This window comes from Amia ocellicauda, chromosome 3, assembly GCF_036373705.1.
Source record: "Amia ocellicauda isolate fAmiCal2 chromosome 3, fAmiCal2.hap1, whole genome shotgun sequence".
Classification (NCBI taxonomy): domain Eukaryota; kingdom Metazoa; phylum Chordata; class Actinopteri; order Amiiformes; family Amiidae; genus Amia; species Amia ocellicauda.
The window spans coordinates 13,304,095-13,327,424 of NC_089852.1; the positions used below are offsets into that span (position 1 = coordinate 13,304,095).

At 42.8% G+C, this 23,330-nt stretch overlaps 2 protein-coding genes and 1 long non-coding RNA gene across 4 annotated transcripts in view; 2 read left to right on the forward strand and 1 right to left on the reverse strand.

Annotated features, from left to right (window-relative positions):
* The first annotated feature begins 2,741 nt into the window (after positions 1-2,741).
* hesx1 (HESX homeobox 1) lies at positions 2,742-5,870 on the forward strand. The gene is made up of 4 exons (XM_066700210.1): positions 2,742-3,255; positions 3,962-4,128; positions 5,108-5,209; positions 5,513-5,870. Exons 1-4 carry the CDS (start codon positions 3,087-3,089, stop codon positions 5,618-5,620), a joined length of 546 nt encoding a protein of 181 aa, XP_066556307.1. The 5' UTR covers positions 2,742-3,086; the 3' UTR covers positions 5,621-5,870.
* A 1,646-nt stretch (positions 5,871-7,516) lies between these two features.
* Positions 7,517-13,251, reverse strand: LOC136738212 (uncharacterized). Of its 2 annotated transcripts, none has more exons than XR_010812566.1 (3): positions 12,782-13,251; positions 8,131-8,220; positions 7,517-7,908 (listed from the first exon to the last, which is right to left on the reverse strand). It is a non-coding gene; the product is annotated as an uncharacterized LOC136738212 (long non-coding RNA). The 2 variants fall into 2 exon arrangements; XR_010812568.1 differs by having other exon boundaries at positions 7,517-8,023.
* il17rd (interleukin 17 receptor D) overlaps positions 13,247-23,330 on the forward strand; it is a 32,249-nt gene continuing 22,165 nt past the window's right edge. Inside the window, exon 1 of the mRNA XM_066698256.1 lies at positions 13,247-13,470. Coding sequence (XP_066554353.1) covers positions 13,351-13,470 — 120 coding nt within the window. The 5' untranslated portion in view covers positions 13,247-13,350. The remainder of the gene's footprint in view (positions 13,471-23,330) is intronic.

Genomic DNA, 23,330 nt, shown 5'->3' on the forward strand with positions numbered 1-23,330 from the left:
ATCGAGACTCATCAGACCAGGCAACATTTTTCCAGTCTTCAACTGTCCAATTTTGGTGAGCTTGTGCAAATTGTAGCCTCTTTTTCCTATTTGTAGTGGAGATGAGTGGTACCCGGTGGGGTCTTCTGCTGTTGTAGCCCATCCGCCTCAAGGTTGTACGTGTTGTGGCTTCACAGATGCTTTGCTGCATACCTCGGTTGTAACGAGTGGTTATTTCAGTCAAAGTTGCTCTTCTATCAGCTTGAATCAGTCGGCCCATTCTCCTCTGACCTCTAGCATCAACAAGGCATTTTCGCCCACAGGACTGCCGCATACTGGATGTTTTTCCCTTTTCACACCATTCTTTGTAAACCCTAGAAATGGTTATGCGTGAAAATCCCAGTAACTGAGCAGATTGTGAAATACTCAGACCGGCCCGTCTGGCACCAACAACCATGCCACGCTCAAAATTGCTTAAATCACCTTTCTTTCCCATTCAGACATTCAGTTTGGAGTTCAGGAGATTGTCTTGACCAGGACCACACCCCTAAATGCATTGAAGCAACTGCCATGTGATTGGTTGGTTAGATAATTGCATTAATGAGAAATTGAACAGGTGTTCCTAATAATCCTTTAGGTGAGTGTATAGAGATGCAATAAAAGCACCATGCTGACAGACGCCCGGGGAATTTGTCTCCAGGGTCACAAAAGTGGCGCTCAAACCAATATTAGTTTGGTCACACAGGCCTTCCGAGATGGGAGGCCAGACAGCTGTGTCCTTAAAACAGCCCCTTCTGTATTTAAAATGAACACTTCTCAAATATTGGAATCGTTCAGTTTTACTAGCATTGAGTGCTATTGCTTAATGGAGTTGGTTAGGTGATTTAAAAAATACCATTTGTAAAGAACCTTTTTCTTGTTCCTCCAAGACTATTTTAATGCACAGCTGTGCAAATCCTGAATAAGAATGTCTGCAACTGGACCCAGACACCCAAACCGCTCATTTCCACATGACGCCACAAGGGGGACTCCTACTGTTTGCCTTATAGCAGTGGTGAGCAACCTAAAGAAATCAGCGGGCCACAGGTACGGGGGTCAAATAACTGCCTGGGCAGGACCCTTTTTCCACAAGTGCTACATTTTAATTTAAAAATAGCAAAATAATGCAAAAAATACCTATCAACAATGTATTAAGGGAGTAACACATTGATACAAAATAAGCAATTGTCCTAAATATAGTAATATATTCTTTATGTTTTAGGGGGTGGGTGGTCGTGGGCCCGCAAGTGGATGCACTTTGGGCCCACCACTACCTTATACTGTTGCTGGGACGTGTTCTGTAATAGGCCTATATCTTCATAGACAAAATAGATGAGAACTGCACTCAAAAGACAACTTGAAGTGGAGCCTTCATACCAAACATAATTTGAGGAAGAAATATTGTTCATATGTATGGAGATAATAATTTCAGTTAATAAACAAAATCACGTTTATGGTAAATAACCGCAATGCAAATATTTTAAAATCATTTAGAGCAGTCTTGATATCCCTTCAACTCGAATCAAGTATCACTGCGTGGCCAACATAGTTTCAACGAAGCACAAAAGCCCATAGCACTTTAAAAAGATTATATTAATATCCACTGTGATCCTGAGGCGTTCACTATACACACACACACACATTATTATGTATGTATAAACGTGTGTTTATGTAATAATAATATTAATAATACAATTAAAAATTATTTAATACAATTGTACACTTTACCTTATAAACTAAGCTATTTAGTGAAGTGAAATACAGTAGCCTCCTAATAAATCAAACTTCCCTACAGGTGTGTTCCCTGAAACAGGGAGCACATAGACTAAATCACACAAAAAGGTCTAAGTTAAAGTATACATTTAAAACTGAAAAACTATTTACTGATTTTTTAATCCGTGTTGTGTGCCAACCGTGCTTATTCGATAATGCCCATTACGCAAATTTTCCTCCTGAAACCACTGTTTGAATTTAATAAAAATCAACAAAGTTCGTTTAAGAATAAAGAAGACCCCCCAATGGGATGAGTACATTTTCAGTGATGGTGAAGCATACACAGTGCTAATAATGCTTGCAATCGCATTGTTATAATAAGCTTCTTTCGAGTTAATTAATATTAAATATCGTCAAATAAGAGACATCCAATACATTTGCATACCCAGCAGCGCAATGCTGGCAATCTGTTTTCCCCAACCTATGTTTGCAGTGTGTTATTAAATTAAACTGCTTACTGAATCAATACCATTAAGGTTCATTTCTTCTCTCAACAAAAAGACAGACAATGCCCAGCACTGGCGCTCATACACAGGAGATGGGCTTAAAGTGTGCCCCAATCCTCTTCATATTCAGGGAAGTAAATAGACAGGTAGGTTATTTATTTAAAGCGCCTTTCTGAATGGTAACCACCAACTAATCCGAGGAGGTGGGGGGGCAGCAATTACACTGGATTTGAACAACTATGCCAACCCTCTATAACGTGGCTTCTGCCAGAGACCCTTTGTTTGTCATTGACCACATTAACCACCCTATATGCATAAGAAGAGGAAAGGGGGAGAATATTCAGTAGGATTAGCCTAATAGCATTAAGAGCTTATTATTATTTTAAATTTGCATGGTGCAAAAAATCACCTAAATGGGATTACTCAATACTTGACTGGTTTCCCATTACACGCACGCCCGTGCTATAGAAAACCTATCCCCTTCTGTGGGAAACGCGAAATGGGCTAATTTTCTACCTTAATGCGTTAAAATAAAGGACTCCCAGTGCAGCTTGAGATGTCGTAATGCGTGGTTAAAAGGCTTTCTCTGGGCTGAAGAGATAACACCTTTGTGTCCCTGGTCGTAGCTCCCCAATTCGGCCCCGTAAATTACCTGCAAACAAACAATTAACCACGGCGCCCCTTGGTGGGGAGCCTCCATTGAGATGCTAAGCTCCCTCACTACAAGATTTTAATTAGTGACGCGGAAAATCGCTTTCGTTTCTCTTAAAAGTGCTTCGATGGCTAAAAGGGTCTCATTTTCGTGAGGGTCTGGTCATTGCACACTTCGGTTTCTCGTTTATAGTCTAGATGGCGGCGTTACAGACAGCTTCAACGGGCGTGTCCGGCTCGGCGGCGGGGCTGCACAAGGCGCTGTGTCCGGCCGGCAGGAGGACCACGTTCACCATCGAGAGCATCCTCGGGCTGGACAGGCGGGACCCGGGCTCCTCTCCGGCCACAGCGCACCGGCCCTGGACGGGTACTGCTCCGATTAGACCCGCCTCAAATGGATTTCATAGATCTGAATTTTACTGAATTTTGCCTTTTTTCTTCTTGTATTTATTTATTTATTTCTGTTTTTCAGGTGGATGTTTTGCTTAAACCTCAATTATTTTGTTCGGATATGTAATGGTTATTTAAAAACTGAAATAAATGTCGATTGAAGACTTTAATCTGTGAAATACAGATAAGCCAAAATAACCTTATACCCTATAGTCACGAAGGTAAAATCGTTTTTTGCATTTACCTGTGTCCAGGTAACATCCAGATTTAGGCTTAATGATAAAAAGTTAATAATGATAATAATGATAATAATGATAATAATAATAATAATGATAATAATGATAATAATAATAATAATAATAATAATAATAATAATAATAATAATAATAATAATAATATTCAGATTTGAAGGCTTTCAAAGAAAATTCAGTTTGGTTGCTGAACAACCAGTAGCTCTCCCGAGTACACTACAGGAAAGTTTGTGTCAAAAGATCTCAGCACTGAGCCAACTGTTGACAAAACCAAACTCACGGTCGGGACAATAGTCTCAATGCTTTTCGGTGTTGTGCCAGGTTTGCGCCACTTTTCCCCAAATCATGTGAAATTGAAGAATAGATGAATGCACAGAGAAATAAATAAAACAGAATACACTATAAACTAACGGATGTGCCATTGAATTCCAGACGCGGAGACACGGCGGCAGCAGGAGCAGTGCTCCGGGGCGAGGCCCGAGTCCAGAGCGCAGGAGCAGCGGGCCGGCAGCTGCCAGCCGCCCTGCGGCGACTCCTACCGGAGGACCCTGAACTGGTACATCGGCCGCAGACCCCGGACAGCCTTCAGCGGCACACAGGTGCGCCCCAGCAGCGCCGCCATTCGTTACCAGATGCTTTGCAGTGAAGACTATGGCGGTGTTTTTGTAGCGCAGATCTCCGCAGTTCTGCACAGATTAGCAGAATCCCAACCATCCCACTGCTGGAGCTGCGCAGACCCGCGCAGAACTGCGGAAATCTGCGCTACAACTACGAGACCTATGATAAGGTAGTGGGGGGCGGGTGTTTGTTTTTCCAGTCATTTGCTTCAACCTCCAATGCATAGTAATTTAACAAAGAATTCAAGGGTATTTATATTATATATGCATGTATGTAAATTCATGCTTATGAAATTGAGAAAAATTGTGTTGAATCTGGATGGTAATTATGTTACTAGACTAAGAGTAACTTTTCCTTCCACATTCTGATTCTCTGAGGGGAATTGTGTGCTTGACTGGGCATTCATAAATCCGAAGGTGATTGGATTTCTAACGAAAAACAGAATTCACTGGTACAATAACAAAACAGTGTTTTATATACTGTGTGCTGTTTTACAGATTGTCACATGGAGTATTTTCAAATTCAGATTATTTTTTCTCGGCTTGATATGCCAAGAATATATTACAATGACTCTGTGGTTGGGGGTAAAAGATTTTATTTGACAGTGTTATTATTAAATGCTCTGTGGTGGGTCCTTGACTCCATTGGACTGAGCTCTAATAAGACTCTGGAAACCTGTTAAGACTATGATAGAATCAGATGTGTGCAGTCATATCTGTAAGATGTGGTATCTTGTAACAATTGTAAGTCACCCTGGATAAGGGTGTCTGCTAAGTAATTGAGTAATAAGATTCATATTTCAAATGTAAATTAGAAATCAAATCATATTGATAAAAGTAAAAATAATGACCACTCCTGATTGTGAAAGATAATCTGACATCCTTGCAAGGCACATATTCAATGCAAAGTATTTCCCAGTTAACTAAAAAGCCCACAATGTTGTTTCCCCCCTGCCTGTAGATTGAAGTGCTGGAGAGTGTGTTTCAGGTCAACTCCTATCCTGGTATAGATGTCCGTGAGGAGTTGGCACAGAAACTGGAGCTGGACGAGGACAGAATACAGGCAAGTGAAAACATGTAATGTGACGGTTGTAATTGTTCCTGTTGTTCAAAGTCAAATGTAGTACTTCAGAGAGAATGTGTTCAACTAGATTGCACCCACAGTACACAGTTTTGGCGGAGGGGGGGCATGTGGAAACTGTAAATGATCTAGCTGCAATTAGTGTCTTAAATGAGCATGATATCTGTAATATTCTAGGGATATATTACAAGCCTATTGCAAAGCTCTGGTGATACTGGATGGACACTGAAGGCTTTATGCCCACCATCACTGTGACTCTGACAGGGGCTCTCCTTTGTTTCTCAGATTTGGTTTCAGAACCGCCGTGCTAAGCTCAAGCGGTCGCACAGGGAGTCGCAATTCCTCATGGTGAAGAAGGTGTTCACCGACCTGCAGAAGCAAACGGACCACTGAGCGCTCGGCACGCACTGCCCCCCACCGCAGGACAGAACCTCATGCTGATGGTCTCCTGGACAGACAGCTCACCTCTGCCCTGGGCTGGATCTGCCATTGTGGTCTGCAGCACTGCAGACAGTTTAGCTTTGCAGTGGATTGTAAATTCCCGAACAATGTCTGTAAAGTACTTTGTCTTGTATATTATACGCCTTCTTGTAAATAAGTAACCATTGCTGTAATAAAGTGGTATCTCCCTGTAATTTAAAAATGGCTTCTCCTTGTCCTTCTTTAAGTAAACGGACATATTGGCTGGTGCCCTGTAAATAAAACAACACCCTTCTTTTAAAGAATATCCCACTGAAACCGACTTTTTATATCAAGGGGCTTTATATTTAAAGAGTTCAAATTAAAAATAAATAAATCCTATATTTTTCTTATAGGGTGGCTGAGTTTCTGGGAAAGTAGAACTTAAAACAAGTAAACTGATAATGAAATGATTGAAAAATCAGTCCTTTCACAGTCTGCTGCATAGTTGTAATTCAATCAAGTCATTGCCCAAACACGAGATTACGCAGGCACAGTACAGGATATTTGTAAGAGGCATGATCTGCTCACATAACAACAGATCTATTCAACACTGGAAAAATGCACTATACAATAAATCTTGGGTGATAGCTCTTTGGAAGAGATACATGCTCCATTATGAAGCACAGACCTAAGGGGTCTTCAGGATGTGCTGGACTTGTTTGGGAAAGGAGATTAACCTCCCCCATTTATGTTGTACAAGGCATATGTCACTATAATCTCACTGTCTATAAAATGTAATGTAGATAATCTCCATCTACATACTTGGCCTGCTTGGAAAGAGGTCACCATGAGTCTTGATTCTGCCCAACTATGTGTTGTGTGATCAGTATGTGGGTGGCTTTTTGCCAGAGAAGCCCCAGTTTTCACTAATAAAAAGTGTATGGAGACGGTTGTGTCCGGTCTGGCCACAGTGAGGTCGAGGTGGGGGGGTCGTGATGCTGGTGGCTGCTGAGGGAAAGGGCTGGGCATTTTAGAGACACAACACCTCCCAGGCAGGTACATCTACTGCAGGCTATTGTGAGCCTTCAATGCTCATTAGTCTATTGAAGAGAAAAGCCCCACACAAAACAGAATCCTGTCAGATTTAGCCCTTTTCAGCACCCCCCACCCCGCCCCCCCAGCTCCCTTATTATGTGACAAATACCTCCTACAAGCCTAATTTGTCTCTCTTAATAGTGCTTTGACCAAGTAGTTAACTCAGGAGGGCTGGGGACAAAAGCAAGCTGGAAAGTGGGTTGTGCCAGGCTGGGGGAGTGTGCGTGTGTGTGTATGTGTGCCTGTGTCTGTGTGTATGTATATGTGCATATGTGTGTGTGTGTGTGTGTATGTTTGGAGGAGGAGGGGTGGATGGGGGGGTCAATGCCCCTAGGCAGGAAAGACCTGCCCTGCAAAACACAATTGTACTAATAACCAAGTTAATCTGTTCATGCAATTAGAATTGATCAGGTAATTATCCTGATTTTCACACAATAGTGTACTGTACATTTCTTGTGGTTAAGAATTTTTAATATACACTGCACATGAAGTCAGTGCTAGTAAAATCTGTCTTTTTTTTGTTTTGTTTTTACTTTTTTTATTTCCAGTGTTTCATTTTAGATGCAGGTTTTATGTAATTTGATAAATATGTTATCTGACTTTAGTTTGTATTTCAAAACAATATTAGGTTTCAGTTAACAGAATAAAATACATGAGAATATGTATCAATATACAGTTTTATGTTTCCTATCCCGAATTCAACTATATATTAAATATTAAATTAAAGTTTCGGTTTCAGTTAAGTGAACTAAGAATGTAGGAATTATAGTTTTTTTTTGTTTGTTTGTTTTTTAATTCATTTCCTTTGCATCATATACAGACAATAATAATAAGAAGAAGATGAAGAAGATGAAGAAGATGAATATCTAGTTATAGTTTTATGTTCAGTTGACTATTGACCAGTGCTTCCAAAATGCCTCAGAAGGTAATTCCTGAGAGTAATGGACAATGGTTAATATATATAATTAATGTGTTGTTCCTAACATACTCAAAGCAATCCAATTAAATTCTGCATTAGTTTCTGTCAGAGATATAGAGCTATAGTATTTTGCAATTATACAACTGTTAAGGCACATTATTAATCCATACACTTTCAATCACGATATCAGAGTGAACTTGACAGCCACCCATCTGAATGGAAGCTCCGCACAGATTCTCCATCCAGCTGCATCTCCCTCCACTGACTGGAATTGCAATGAATTCATTTTTCACTAGAGGGCACTCAACAGTTTAAAAAAACTTGTTTTAGAGTCCAGGTTCTTTTCATGCACGTATGACAATCACATTTCTTCTGTATCCCTAAAAAAGGTTAAGTATTTCAATTTTTTATTTTTTATTTCTCTGGCAAAACAATAGGCAAAAAAGAAGGAAATTAGTTTATATTACTAAATAATGCCCCTGCTTACCCCAGAAACAGGCAAGTTAGGGCTGGGCACTCCAAGATGACAATCTTGACATGAGATCCGAGGGAGAATGTAGACTCGTCTCACACATTCCTCCAGGCACAGAGCAGGCAGGCAAGGGGACAGATAGATGGAGAGATAGTTAGGTAAATGACGATAGACAGACAGATAGAAATGAGATCCTAGCGAAGTAGTCTGTTTTATCTCACCTTGCTGATGGAAGGCTAAACCTATCCAGGAAAATGAAACCACCTCCACAGACTGACACAGAAACTCCCAGGAGGAGGAGGAGGAGGAGGAGGAGGAGAAGGGAGGCAGCAGATTCTAGGAGAGGTCTTGTTTTAACCACCCTTTTTGAATCCAGTATAATCCCCAATAGATCCTTTTCACATCACGTTCAAGTCAGTTAACTGAATAAATTGAAAGCAACTTAGAAAAACACAAATCAGTTTTGCCCTCGATCCATGTAACTTCCTTAGGGCCTGTATCAGTGAATCTTGGGGGGGCTGTTCAGTCATGCCTGCGTCTGGGAGAGAGACTGGCCTCTCCACACAGGAAGAGTCGCCGGAGGAAAGAATTCAGGAGATAAACAGGAGCTTTACAAGCTGCAGTAAACAAGCCCCCGAGTGCTGCTGGCACTAAGGTGTTATTAAATTGTTCCCGTGTGCACATCTGCCAGCACACCTTTCCGGAATGTGCGTACCTATGTGTGTGTGTGTGTGTGTTTGTGTGTGTGTGCTTTCTATGTATGGGTTTGGTGAAATATCCCATTCCATGCCTTTCACATTTAAAACAAGGCAGACCTTCAGAAAAAAAAAATTGTGAAAGCAATCTCCTGCTCCTGCACAAACTCAGGCATAGTCTGGGAGGACATGTGAAAGGGGTATGCGTGGGGTCAGCTACAGCGAGCCTGACTAGGCCTCTGATGCAATCTGCGCTCGCTGCTGGAGAGGACGAAAAACAAATGACTGAATTACCCATTATGTTCTGCTTTCTTACTGTGGGCTAATCATAAAGAAAAATAACTACACCCCATTATAGTGGTAATTTCAATACTTTTTACTTTTCCTGTGTCTTATGAGGAAAACAATACTCACTGCTTCAGTGTTCAGTTCAGACCAGACCTCACTTCAATACTGCCCGCTCAAGCACGTCTCGAAAGCCAGGCAGACAAAAGGCTGCGGTTCACAGAAGGTACAACTCTTTGAGCACTAACCTCAGGAGGCAGGCTCCCAAGACCAAAGAAAAGGATGGAGACGTCAATAGAATATAGAGTATGGTGACGAAGGGATGGTAGGTGGACATAAGGAAAATCAAAATCTGGCATTCTCTTTTGCGGCCTTTCCACATTTTCCAAATTCCAGTCATTGTCATTATATATTTTCTATCAGATGTCCTTATCCAGGGTGACTTACAACTGTTACAATATATCACATCCTTTTTTACCTGCAATTACACAGCTGGGTTTTAACTGGAGCAATCTGAGTAAAGTACCTCGCTCAAGGGTACAACAGCAGTGTCCCTCACCTGGGAATAAACCCACAACCCTCCACTCAGGCGTCCAGGGGCCAGACCACGATCATGCAGTCAAAATACGCCGGATCCGTCCCTTCCTCACCGACTACTGAACTCAGCTGCTCGTCCAGTCACTGGTCCTCTCCCGCCTGGACTACTGCAACTCCCTCCAGGCCGGCCCGCCTGCATCCACTACCCGCCGCTCCAGCTCATCCAGAACTCTGCGTCTCGTCTCGTATTCTCTCTGCCACGATTCGCACACGCTACTCCACTGCTCCGCTCCCTCCACTGGCTCCCGATAGCGGCACGCATTCAGTTCAAGACTTTGACCCTCACCTACCGCTGTCTCGACCACACTGCACCAAGCTACCTTCAGTCACTCGTCTCTCCATACATTCCCTCCAGACCACTGCGCTCCTCCAGCGCCAGAAGACTAACTCTGCCTCCTCTCCACTCTCCTTCCTCCAGAGACGCTCCTTCTCATCCCTGGCCCCTAAGTGGTGGAACGACCTGCCCACCAAAGTCAAAACAGCAGAGTCCTTGACCTCATTCCGACGCTTACTCAAGACGCATCTCTTCCGACAGCACTTGTAATATTAGTCCTCTATCCCTGCTAGATAGCACTTCAGCTTATTATGCTCCTCGCGTTCTTGATTGTTTTCCTCCTTGCTCCCTTTCCCGTATCCCTCGTCTGTAACCCTACATCTTGACAGCACTTAGCTTTCACCGTCCAGGATGTAGGAAATCTCTTACTGTACTTGTGTAAATTGTAAATTGGAATTTGTAAAATTTATTATTTTGAATTGCTATGTTTTAGCTAAGTTGAATTTGTAATGATTGATGCCTTGTACTTCTCTGTATTTTTACACTTATGTTGTAAGTCGCCCTGGATAAGGGCGTCTGCCAAGAAATAAAAATAATAATAGTAATAATAATAATAAAATCACAGCCTCTTTAGAGGGTGCAGAACCACAATATGCTGCATGTGTGACCTGTATATGGTGGCTCAAGCTCCAGAGCAAACCTATTTTGAAACAAGCCAACTGGTTAATGATCAGTGAACACCTGGGCTGTCAGTAATCAATGTTTTCAGAAAACCCAGGGGTGATCAAATACTAGCACTCGCAGTTGAATCCCTTTCAGCTAGTTAATTGTTTGCTATGATGGATTATACACGCTAAAGCCAAGATCTAAAAGACAAGGGATGGGAAGCTGTAGGATTAGATTTCTGCTGGCTTAGACGCACACACTTTAGTTTAGGAAGTCTGGGTCAATTTGTTTACTTGTCTTCGAGCTGCAGGAGTCACTGTGCACTAAGACCTGTGGCAGAGTGGGTTACAAATGGGGAATTATAGCTATACGTTTAGCAGTTGCCAGATTGTGAGTCTGTGACCAGCTACTATAAAATGGCCCAGTCTGTTCAGGACTCATACTCCCGGCAATCACTTTTACCAGCTGATTCCACACATGGCTTTCCTCTGCTTACTGGGTAAAGCTGCAAGGGAATCCAGATAGAAAATCCCTTTTTAACTTCCTCACTCAAAACAGGATAAGTATCAACCACTATAATTGTTTTCAGTCATCTGAGGATTTTACAATGAGATGTTCCCCACCATGTTTCAACTTGCTAAGTAGATTCTTGTGCGTTTGTATCTTTCACTGCTTTATGCAATGCTTCTTCCACCTCAACAACGGAGCCTTGTGCTGGTAGAAACCTTCCAGTCCCCCGTCGTGTGCGGAGGAATTCAAAAGTGACATGACAATCCTGGCCTAATTATTACCTTTGAGAGGTTACCACTGATTGCTGTGTTTTGTGTAATGCTGCTTTTTGTAACTGACTACACAAACACAGGCCTTGATGTGGTTTGCTCCGATGTAGGCCAGACTGTTAAGTTGTCATATATTTCAAGGTGTACTGGCTGGCTTTCAAGCACCAACAAAAAGGAATCCTTTTTATATTGACTTCAATGGTAATTCAATAACACCTGAAAGCCGAGCTGTGCTGCTGGGTGTTGCTGTGAAATACAGGCCTTGGTCTGAGGCCCAGCCCCTTACCACGAGGTGGTGGGGGAGTTCCCACTTTCATCTTTCTTTTTCAATTATTGCATGAGAGATGATGTTTATGACAGTCAAGACTAAAGGCCTAAGCATACTAATCACAAAGCAGGAATTGCTCACTTCAATCAATCCAATGGTGTCATGTATTGGAAAATAAATCAAGTCTTCTTATTTTTAAAATGTAATGTGTGAAAATGTTGTCTGTTTGGGAGAATCTGGTACAGTGTGAGGCAGAAAGCTGCTCACAATACATTGTCGGTGTCACACTCAGCAGGTTTAACTGATGTCTATTTATGCAACACATGTAGTTATGCGTTGTTTGAACTGAACAATAAGTGCACATTTACTTGTAATCTTAGTTGTGTAGATCTTATACTGGTGATTGATGAAAAACACACAAATCACAAACAAAAAACAACTGGGTACCAAAATAAGCCTTGGAGACACACCCTGATCAAAAGCAGACATTTCAAATGTCTTTCTTGAAATGTACCAGATAGTGATCAAAATCCTGCTGCTTTGGATTACTCTCTAGATACTGATAGTTTTACAGAGGAAGTCGGACCGCTACAGAAGGAGGTTTACAAAAGGAGCCCTTTGGGTTCATGATTACCATGATCGTATCTCCCATCAACCATTGACCAAGGGCTTTCTGTAATGTACACAGTCTGTATTTGACACAAGAATCCCAAGAACCAAAGAAATACAACAAAGGGACACTGCAATATATTTAACTTTTAGTTAATTAAGTGTACAGTTGAAATATAGTGGCTAAAAAGTCATTATGTCATTAAATGATGGCATGACATGGTTGCAAAGGCAATCTCCAAATACACAAATGAAGGAATATTCTACAGTACTATGCAGTTAATTGCAATATATTGGAAATCAAAACGCAGCGCGCATTATTAAAACAGTTACAATCCTACCTCTTTCTTCTTGATTTGTACGCTTTTGTAACACTATGACCTTAATACTTTACATCACTAGATACTTTAACTCGTTTTACTGACTACATGAAACCTTACACTCAATTTCTTTGAGGATGAAATACAATAAAATATAAAAGTTTTATATATACCATTGTCCTTTCTCACACACACCTTGAGAAAGAATGTCCCCCAGGGAAGCGATGTTACCAGATCATTTGAAACATCAGTCATTGGTCGCGTTTTTGTAGCGCAGGTCTCCGCAGTTCTGCGCGGATCTGCGCTGCTCCACCAATGGGATCGCTGGGATTCTGAAACTATGCGCAGAACTGCCACAGGTTCGGTGTCGTGTTAACAGGTAATACCTGAAGGTATGCGCAGATGTGGGCGTTTACAAAAGGAACCAGAGAGGCGGGCCGAGGGACATGTCGGTTTGATAGCCTAAATCCTGGACTTTTAACGTAGCTAGTGATTAGTCCCTGGTTAAACAGAAACCACATTGTCTGTCAATCTAAACACCCAGCCGAGAGGCACAGCGGACACAAAGAAACAACACAACTCCAGCTGCCTGCTTCCACGCTCCCGTGATCTCCGTGTTTTGCGGGTAGTCGCTCCGGCTGCGGCTCCTCCACAGCGCCCCCCGGCGGTGCCCGCGCCCCTGGCACTGGGGCGAGCGTGTGAGCCGGCGCCCCGCACACTGTCTGCATGGGCTGAGCTGAGGATGGCAGCGAGGGCGACACTCGGCGCCTCTCTTTTCACTTTGTATCTGTTCCTCCATGTGCACGACTCGTCGCCGGCAGTGGGGGCGAAGAAAGGAGGTGAAGAAAAATGCAGTCTGAAGGTAAAACCAATTGCACGTATCATTTCATATTAGAAACAAAGTTGCGCATTTCGGATGAAGTGTAGCTCACTGTTTCGCGTATCGGGGTCTTACCCTCCCTAAGCAAGTGCAGGTGAGAATGAGTGATTCAGATACTGGATAGAGCATGTCAGAAATACGGTTTAAGTGCACTATTTTTAAGATCGATTGTAGTTTGGAAAGCTATAATTATTTCGTTTTCTCGTGAATAATAACCGCCAGTGACTTGCTGGTGAAAAGAGATCATTCTTGACAACGTCGTCCTTTTTAACTTGGAAACAGTTGACTGAGCACTGCTACAGCTGTTGGTTGAGTTCCTGCTTAGTATCTGATGTGTGTGCTGGGATTCTGCTCCACAGCTGTGTGGGTTATCTGGTCTGACTGGTGAAACACGTCATAAGACAATACAATTAAACGTATTTTAACCCCCACAAAAAACAAAAACAAAACCAACAGGTCTCGTTCTTGTATCGCAGATGTCCGCAGTTCTGCGCAGATCTGCCGAATCCCACCGATCCCATTGGTGGGGCTGCGCAGATCCGCGCAGAGCTGCAGTCGCTGTGCTAATGCGGTCGCGGAGGTTCAAGACGCCGACTCCAGTGTGAAGAAGTCGGTCAGCGGGCCCTATTGTGCCGGGATGTGCTTGACCTGACCCGTCTTGTTAGATTCCGCGGTGCCTTCGTCCACCTATTGTCATTGTAATTAAAGGCGGCCCACGGGGGGGGGGGGATGAAAAGATGCCTCGACCGTCTTATATAGAAATATGTGGATTTTAGTTTTTAACTCTGCATGTTTTTCTTCTTCATATTGACTCATGCCAAGGCAATAAACACCTCGAATGTGTAACCCTGGCAGGCGTCTTGTTTCTTACGCACACTACGCAAGAGGCGGCCGAGCGGGTTGTATGGAATGGAAGTGCGGTTCTTACTTCTTTACTCGGCGCACTTGTCTGGTGAATAATTCATGTTGTTGGCCATCTGTATGAGGCAGAGACGAACTCCAGATCCCCGGCTAGTGTGTGTTGTCTGTTCCGGGCCGGACTGCCACTTGTGAATGGGCCTGACGTGCTATTGAGTGACTGATTGCCCCCATAATGTATTGTCTGCTCCAGGGCAGGCCCGCCTTTGAAGTGATCTCCCATAGGAAGTGAGGGGACTGTTTGCTCTATTAAAATTCCTTGGTATTTCCTCCCTCTAACCACAGGCCACTTCCCCCTCACCCCCCTTTGCCACTTCAAACGCCGCGGGGACGCTGGCTCTTGATCGGCGCACTGCTAAAAGCAACACTTCTGCAGGACGCCTTTGCAGGTGTCAGGTCGTCTTATTGACACCAACTAAATAGAGAAGTGGCCGTGTGCACGGTCATAAAGGCCGTAAAGCTTTACCACCATAGCCTTTTCTTCATTCGTGTGAGTTGTGTGATGGCTTTGCGTCAGGGCACCGTGTTGAAGTGTTTGCGCTTCACTGATACAGAAACGCCGCTAGTGCATTTATAGACGCGGCTGACTTACGTCCGGACACGTTAATGTGCTATACTTACGAGCCTGAGCCGCAGAATATGTGCGATTATTATAACTCTGTTTGCGTCCTTCATACGTGAAATTGATTTTAGGCCAATGTAAATTCTATCCTCAATGAAATGTAGTAAAACCGCTCAGTATTCTACATATATTTATCAGGTTTTTCCATTTTCTGAACTAAATATGTTTTTATCATAATACTGTGCTGTTTACGTGGTGTTTTTTAATTTTGAAGTAACAATAGAGAGAGAATAAATTGATTGATGTACACTGTGGACTCAGTGGCTCAGTTTGCCAGGTACTAATGACAAGGAGAGAGATTATTTCTAGGATGTAACATCAAACACTCAGTCAAGGTTTCTGCAGAAAATGCATAGCCTCTTGTATGGTTTAAGTCAGTATTACCCAGAGGGAGACAAAATACCAAAATAAATGTTGCCAATGATCCCTCCACACCTTTTTGTTTCCAGTAATGTTATTCATGCTGTTACAATAAAACAAAACTAGTGCTGGACAAGGCCAAAATCAGCCTGTTCATTCCTGAAAACGGAAAAAGACATGCCTTTAAAGATAAGAGCAAAACACACAATGCTCAATGTCCAGGTCATGTATGCTGATTTATGAACGAGGCCGTCTGTAACTTGGAGGGGAAGAGACAGAAATCCAGTCCGCCTCAAGGAGAACAAACAAAAAGAAGTATTGAGAAACGGTAACCGGAGACAATGCTTTACACCAGTTTGGCCAGTGCCAGATTGGCTCCTGACTGCACGAGTGAATAAAATTGGCTGTCCCAGTAAAACAGAGCTAAGCGTGGAGCACAGAGCTGTCACACTAGAAGGGCCTGGCTTCCCGTCCAGAGTGCAGAACTCCATGCAGCTCCATCAATGTCTTAAACAGACTTTTTCCAAAGCCTTTTAATGGGGCTGCCGGTTCCTCTATTGGGTTTTAGTCCACCAACATGTTGTCGGCTTAAGCTGGCCACACTGCTGCGGATGGGCTGCCTTTGTCACACCCTTTCATAAACCCAGTTGCTCTGAATAGCATTGTGACACTGAAACACAGACATTATCGCTGTCCTTGGGCTCATCGGAAGAATACTCTTTCTTTCCAAGTAAACAAGGAGGTCTAAATTAGGAAAGCATAAAAAATGACATGCTAATGCACAGTTTGAATAAAAAGGGCTGTAATGTATGCAAGGATGCAAGATAGATACCACAATTAAATAAGCCTCCTTCCAGATGTCATAGATCACACTCCAGTTAGCTCGCTATGTTGACGTTGTTTTTTGTGTGAAGGGCACCACAGCCACCAGTATGTACTAAGATCAGTTAACCTTCAGCACTGGTGACATTTTATGTAGAGGGACTTGAACAAGATCCACAGAGTACCTCCGTAATGAACTGTCACATCCCAGAGAGCCCTGCAGAGACCAGCCTGCCTCACTGCACAGCCCAGCAGCAGGAATGGCAGTCGGGTTCACTGGTTAGAGGATGGGCCTGCACTCGGTGTTAAATGCATTGTGAATAGCTCTCTTTTGCGTTTGAGCTGTTATTTCATTACTTTTGGTATTGAAGTGTGGCAGACTCACAGGCTGCAGATGAAAACGATAGCAGAGGAACTACAGTCTTAAGAAAATTGGAGGTGTTCGCCTGCTCTGTGCCATTGTTCTGCATGGCTAACGATATTTCCTTCATTAAACATGGTGTGAAGTTTGCTCAGGACTGAAATATAAACCTATTTCAGATCACGAATGGCTGGGATGTTGGTATTTGTAGTGTGCATGTACGGGCCAGTTTCGCTGGAAGAATAGTGTGAGACTCACATGAAGCACAACTGCTTAAAACCTTTAGGAATCTATAGAGAGATCCCAAAGATGGAAATGGTTCTGTCCCGTCAAGGTTTTTTCAAGTGTTAAAAAGGCAAGAAACATTTGATTCCTTGTTTCTCCTAATTCCACCACATGCCTGTTGTAGAATTTGCCCCTGCAGTAAATGTATGAGTCCGTTCTGTTAATGTCTCCTTCTGTCAATGGGGACTTAATGCTCCCTTCTCCTGGCTCTTACTTCCAAGCGCCTCATATGTGATTAAGTTCTTAAGCACTAGAATTTCAATTAATTCCCTTGAAAGAAACAGCTGTATTCCTTTGTCAAGTGTTTGTTAGGCAGATCCCTGGGCTAGTCACACAATATCAACCTAAAAAACAAGAGCCTCTGTTGGATTGAACAAATAATGGCTCTTTCCTGTGGGTTACCTGCACCCACAAGCCCCACTCTCTGTTTTCCAGTGAGAATTGCAGAGCAGCATTGCTCCCTTTGTCCCTGCTTGTCCTTGCTGTTTGAGCAGGTGTGTGAGATTGGAGTAATCGGGCCGCTGCAGAAGAATGGACTTTAATCTGGTTAAATATAGCGCTCGCTCTGAGATCTCCCAAAAGTTACAGCAGTGATGTTAATGACCTACCACAGAGGTCATTTCATTAAAATACAACTGCCTCCATGAACGGAGTGGGAAAGTGTTGATTTTCTTGTGTGTTGTCCAAGTCTGTCCAGTTCTAGTCCAATCAATGAAGGCCATTCTGTTTTTTGGTAATGCTGAGCTCACTGAGACTCAATTTGAGGAATATTTGTGAGGAAATGGGACATAACTGGGGCTTTAAATAAACTTACAGGAGTTTTTTTTTATTGGGATTCTCTCATGTCATTCTTTCATGTTGCCACTTCAACTTTAGATATCTATGTGGATTCCTTGAAATGACAATGGAATAAGTGAGGTTGAGACCTTGATGAATAAGGTAATATTTTTTCTAGGTGCAATCAATCTTTTTTATGAACACTCATAAAATAATTGATGTACTCACTGAGCTCTGTTTGGGCAACAGATTGCTTCTAACAGTCTTGTATTGATCACCAGTCACAATTTTGATTACAGCTAAGCTTCATTTTGATTTTTTACGATGTCCCCAGACACATGCACAGGGTTTGTGCAGATCTCTCATCATGGCAGCTTCTTCAACAGCCCCTAGCTGGACACATGGGACATCTTTCACAGTTTTCTTCTTCTTATTATTTTTTAATTCAACAAATCCCGTCTTTTCTGTAACATCTGGCTGCAGATGAATGATATTTGGGAGGTGTGTTTCGTAGCGTTCATGCTCGTGGGGGAAAAAGGCCAAGGTATTTCTGCAGCATCTTAAGGGAGCATTCAAAACCACCCAACCAGTCCCTAACCTCCGAAGGCTTTTTGTGTGTGGCTGTGGGAAAATCCCTGGTTGGCTGGCTCTGAATCACTGGAAATCACTAGCCTGCCTTTCTTGAATGCGGAGCCTAGAGCTATTGAAGATGCCCTGCTCCCTTTCAATAGAAGGGTTCCTGCTGTTTGGGAAGAATAGTTATATGTCAGGGGTAAACGGAGGTATGTTAAAAGTGAATTAAAAGTGTAGCCAGTCTGTCCACCCCAGTGGGGGCACTGATCGCAAATGCCTTTATCTGACCGCCCCCTCCCCCGCCTCTGTCAAATATGTGTGCGTAGTTTGTGGAGTTTTAAAGGAACTTTTGGAAAAAGTATGCATTGTTGTCTTAAGCTAATGTTTTTAAGTACATTTAATAAATACATAAAAATTTACTATGCACATTGTTCAAGTTGACTTTCTTAGTGTGCGGTACTATATAATAAGAAAATGTGAATTTTAAAATTATAATTTTAAACAATCATACGTGTGCATACAAATTTGAATTTAAAATTAAACTATGACTAATATAACAGAGATAAACCTAACATTCTGGTTCACATACCCACATATATAAAGTGAAATGAATTATGTGTATTTAACTACTGAGTTTCTTCTAAAAGACTTCTGAGGTTAATTTCATTAATTTGTATCTGGGAAGGATGAAAGTTAGCACATTGTGTAATGAAAATGCACTGTTTAGTTTTCTTAAGCAGTCATCTTTTCTGTATTTGGTAACTGTTCAATACTGCACTTTTAGGGACACCTGATCTCACTAGATCTATAGCCTTAAATAATCACAAGGATCCCTTTTGGAGATTTAAGAATCATATATTTGATTCTGACATATTGAACAGATTGTTTACAAATTATGTTCTAAAGAACATTTAACTGGCCTTGAATGTAAAATGAGCATCTTAGTCTTACCAAGCCTTTTACCTTATTGAGAATGTAGTGAAGAATAGGATGGATACTGCTGTGAGGCAATTAATACAACTACATTTTGGCTTTAGCCTTTAGTTCAGAATGCAGTGGATTCTTGTCCTCTCTGAAATGGAGTGACTGGGAAGTGTTCTCCTCAGACACACAGGAATACTAGGACCCCCACTCCCCTCAAAGCACTCCACTTCCTATTTATACAAACCTGGTATTTAAGCAGACCGTGGAAAAGGAGCTGGGTCCTCATGCGAGCTGAGCCCCTTGATGAAAATCTGCCCTGCGTGACAGATTGCAGTCATTACAATCAATTAGGCCCTCTTTCCTCTTGGTTAATTAGGGATCGGGTGCTAAAGCCAACCCTGCCAAAAGGTTTTATAAAGGGAGCAAGATTACAGCCCCCCACCAAAAGGTTTCATGTAAGGAACAGGATCCCTCTGACCCTTAAATAGGCCAGGGGCACAGGGAGGTACTTTCCAGAGCGCTGAGCAGCAGTCTGTTCCTCCCTTGATTCTTCAGAAATTACTCGCACTCACTGCTAGTTTTCTTCCCCGCAGTGTGTTCTTGTTCTACACCAGCATGGAGAGTTTCATTTGATCCAACTTGCGCGGAGGAGTTTATCAAACTCCGATTCTGATGGCAAGCAGACATGGGTGATACAGGAAGGCGCTGCATGCTGGTTTGACCCATATGGCTAACATTCATTGGCCATCCCTGGTCTAGCACTGATGCATCTTGAGTTGAGCCTGCCACAAAAAATGAGCTCTTATTGTGTTGTTTACTCCAGGTAAAAAGGGTATAAAAGAGAACAAAAAACTAATTATTGAAACCCAGTAGTTTGAACTAAATGTATTTGTTTGGTAATGAATGGTCACAAAGTGTAAGCATTTCTCTGTGTTGAATCCTTTATGATTGTAGTACCAATTACATCTTTGTTGCTGTTTGGAACACACTTCTCAATTTCTTGGGAAATGTGCCATCTCCTGTGGGAGTCAATGCAGGAATTGTAAGAAAAGGGCTGTGAAGCCCGACCTCTGACACACTAAGAAGTACCCGGCCCCTTCTCAAGCACAGCCAAGATGCTAGTGCAAGTGTGGCTCACCTTGGGCTGGTGAGAGAGGAACTGTTGGTCTCACGCTGGAAGAAACACTTCCTGTTCTGCTGGCACGCTCTGTCTTTTGTACCCATTGCCCAGCAGCCTTCCAGTTTCTGTTGTTTTGGTTCCTGGCAGTGCTTTCTTCAGCGCACAGGTAGGCCATATCTGTGTAAGACGCTGCTTCCTTTCCCATTTCGCTCCCAGGCTGTTCCTGCGGTTCAGCTTTTGTGTGCTCCAGAAAGCCTGCTGCATTCTGCCCACTGAGGTGGCTCCTGCGCTTCAGTCTACAGCTGTTGGTTTAGCTGGGGAGTCACTGTGAAGAGCTCTGGGAGCCTTTGTTGTGTCGGAAATAAAAAGGCCTTTTATAAACGCAAGGCTGCCTTGTTGTTGTTCTGGTTGTTGTTGCATTAAAACTTCAGGATAATTAGTCTGGCCCACGTTCAGGCACAGGGCCAAGGAAGAGTGAGCTGAAATATTTCTCCCTGACTTCTGTGTGTGCGTGCGTGCGTGCGTGCGTGCGTGCGTGCGTGCGTGCGTGCGTGCGTGAGTGCGTGCGTGTGTGCGTGCGTGTGTGTGTGCGTGTGTGCATTTCAGAGACAGTTGCCACTGCCACAGAGGTGCTGCTGGGATTTCCATTAATGTCCCTGAGCCTACTTTCTGCCTTATTACACTGCTGGAGGCCCCTGGGCAGAAGTGCATTCTTACAGCATGAAACACAACACTTCAACTCCCAGAAGCCCTCTTCCCTTCTTGAAGGAATTTATTGTTCAGTGTGTCATCTGGTAGATCAATCCTGGAGCTGAAACCTGGCAAGGAACAGACAGGAAGTCTGGCCGTCCCAATAGCGCCGTAGGCGCGTGGTACGTTGCCAGAGTGACACCCCTTCCCAAGCACCACGGGACAGTTGTGCCACCGTCTGCCAGTCCACAACGTACCATCCCTCTTCTGGTCCTGAACATACAAGTACAAGGCTGGCTAACCCTGCGCCAGGGAAGCCACAGCCCTGCCGGTCTCTCTTAATTAATCAAAGACAAAGAATCAGTCCTTGAGTGAATACATTAATTAAAGGCTGAAATAAAATAATCAGAGAGCCTTATGGCCCTGTAGGACCACAGGTGACAACGCCAAACTCCCAACGACTCCATTTGTAAAATGAACGATGCTGTTGTTTAGTACACTGTAGTGATATGCATCAATATGGTGTGGGGTGCGTGTGAATATTGTTTAAAAACTTTTATGCAAACGAAAACCTCTCTTTCACAACACATTCAGACAGCTAGTTTCTGACACCTCATCTGCATTTTTTTAATTTATTTTTTGGTGAAGATTATTTAAATGTTTAGCATCATGAGGTATTATTATTGGGCTATCTCTAAAGCCTGCACATCAGCTATTCAGCCCTAATGTAACTTTTGATCATTTACATGATTAAAGTAAATAACCTTTCAGTTAAAACATTCCTGAATTTGCTACTTTTTTCTTTTTGCCTTTTAACCTTTCTGCCCTTAATCAGTGCTGGGTGGACCTGTCTCAAGAGCAAATGCTGGTAACTGTGCACTTTGTTTGCTGGCATTTAAAAAAAAAAAAAAGAAAAGGCATTCCCTTTTAAAATATGTCCGGACTTGTTACAATGCTTCCTTTTTTCTCTGCTGAGCTCTGTTTGATCAGCCAAAACTGATAACCCCACTTTTTAGATACATGTAATGAAACACAGATTTACAAAGCAAAGATACAAGGGTGTATTCATGAAGTATCATTACGCAGATAATGCATTGAAGTTACTGTAGAGGCTTTGGCAGTGTCAAGTGCTGCTGAAAGATACTTAGACACTGTGGTGTCATGGAGGAATTCTTCCACCAGCCACCCTCATTTAGTGTTGCAACATATTTGACTTTTAAATGGCATATAAACTTGAACTGCAACATACAGTACCATGAGTTCAGTTGTAGATACAGGAGCCAATTTACAAATCCTTTGACCTCAGTTACAAAGTAATGCTGGGCGCTTGCCTTTTTTGAAAAAATTATTTGTAGTTTCGTTCCTTATGTCCATCTTCTTTTAAACATCCTCTTTAGATGTTTCAGGCCCATGCTTGTACACCTGGTATAAATGTACATTAGAGACACTGCATCTTGTCATGCTAAAGAGGGAGGAAAATGCTAGGAAAAAAAGTAGTGAACTAAGCAGCCAAAGGTCAACCATAATTATTTGCAATTAATCTAAAATCCAAAGAAAATGCTTGGCTTAAATTAAACCAGCAGTTTTCCCCTTCAGATCTTCTATGAATATTTGGACTGGTATGTTTTCCTTGTTGTTTTTTTTTTTGTTTTTTGCAGTCATTGTTCACAGTCCCCATTACAGAACCACCTGGGGGAGCCGTGCGGTCTGTCCATCTGTGTTGAATTGAGAGAGAACTTGTGGGGGGAGCTCAAGAAGTGGCCACGTGTCGGCTGAGGGGGTGGCTATACACAGGGACTCTAAAATGCATTTTGGATGGTGTTACTGGGGTGGGGGGGGGGGGGGGTCAGCCCAACTGAAAAATCCATCTAGTGGAAATTCACTCAGAAAGCCAGCTTGCTTGGAGGGCTAGTGCTTGACAGTCATACTCCCAGCGCACACATCGCCCTTGATCTCCAGGGGGTCGTAAAAGCCTTCTTTTAGGAACAAATGCAAGGTTGTATTGGGAAGGTAAATAGCACTGGCTTCCAGCTCTGCAGTTGCAGGAAACAATCCAGTTGGACTCGGGAGACTGTCCGCTCTTCTGTCTACGATTGTGGGTGGGCAGTGATTGAGTAGAGAGCCTCAGTTAATTTGTGATAGGCCAACCTTTAATATCATCCCTCACAGGACAGTTGAGTGTTTCACTTGATGATCTAGACTACTTATTGCACTTAAGGAAGGGATACACTGAGGGTTTTTCATTTAAGAAGTTTGTATCTGGGGTCTTGTTCTGTTGCGGTAGGTTGTAAGTTAAGGAACAAATACATAAAGTACCCTGGGCAATATCTGCCTTTATGTCTTTATCGGTCAGTCTAGGATTAGGGCCGGAATAAAACCACACACATGCT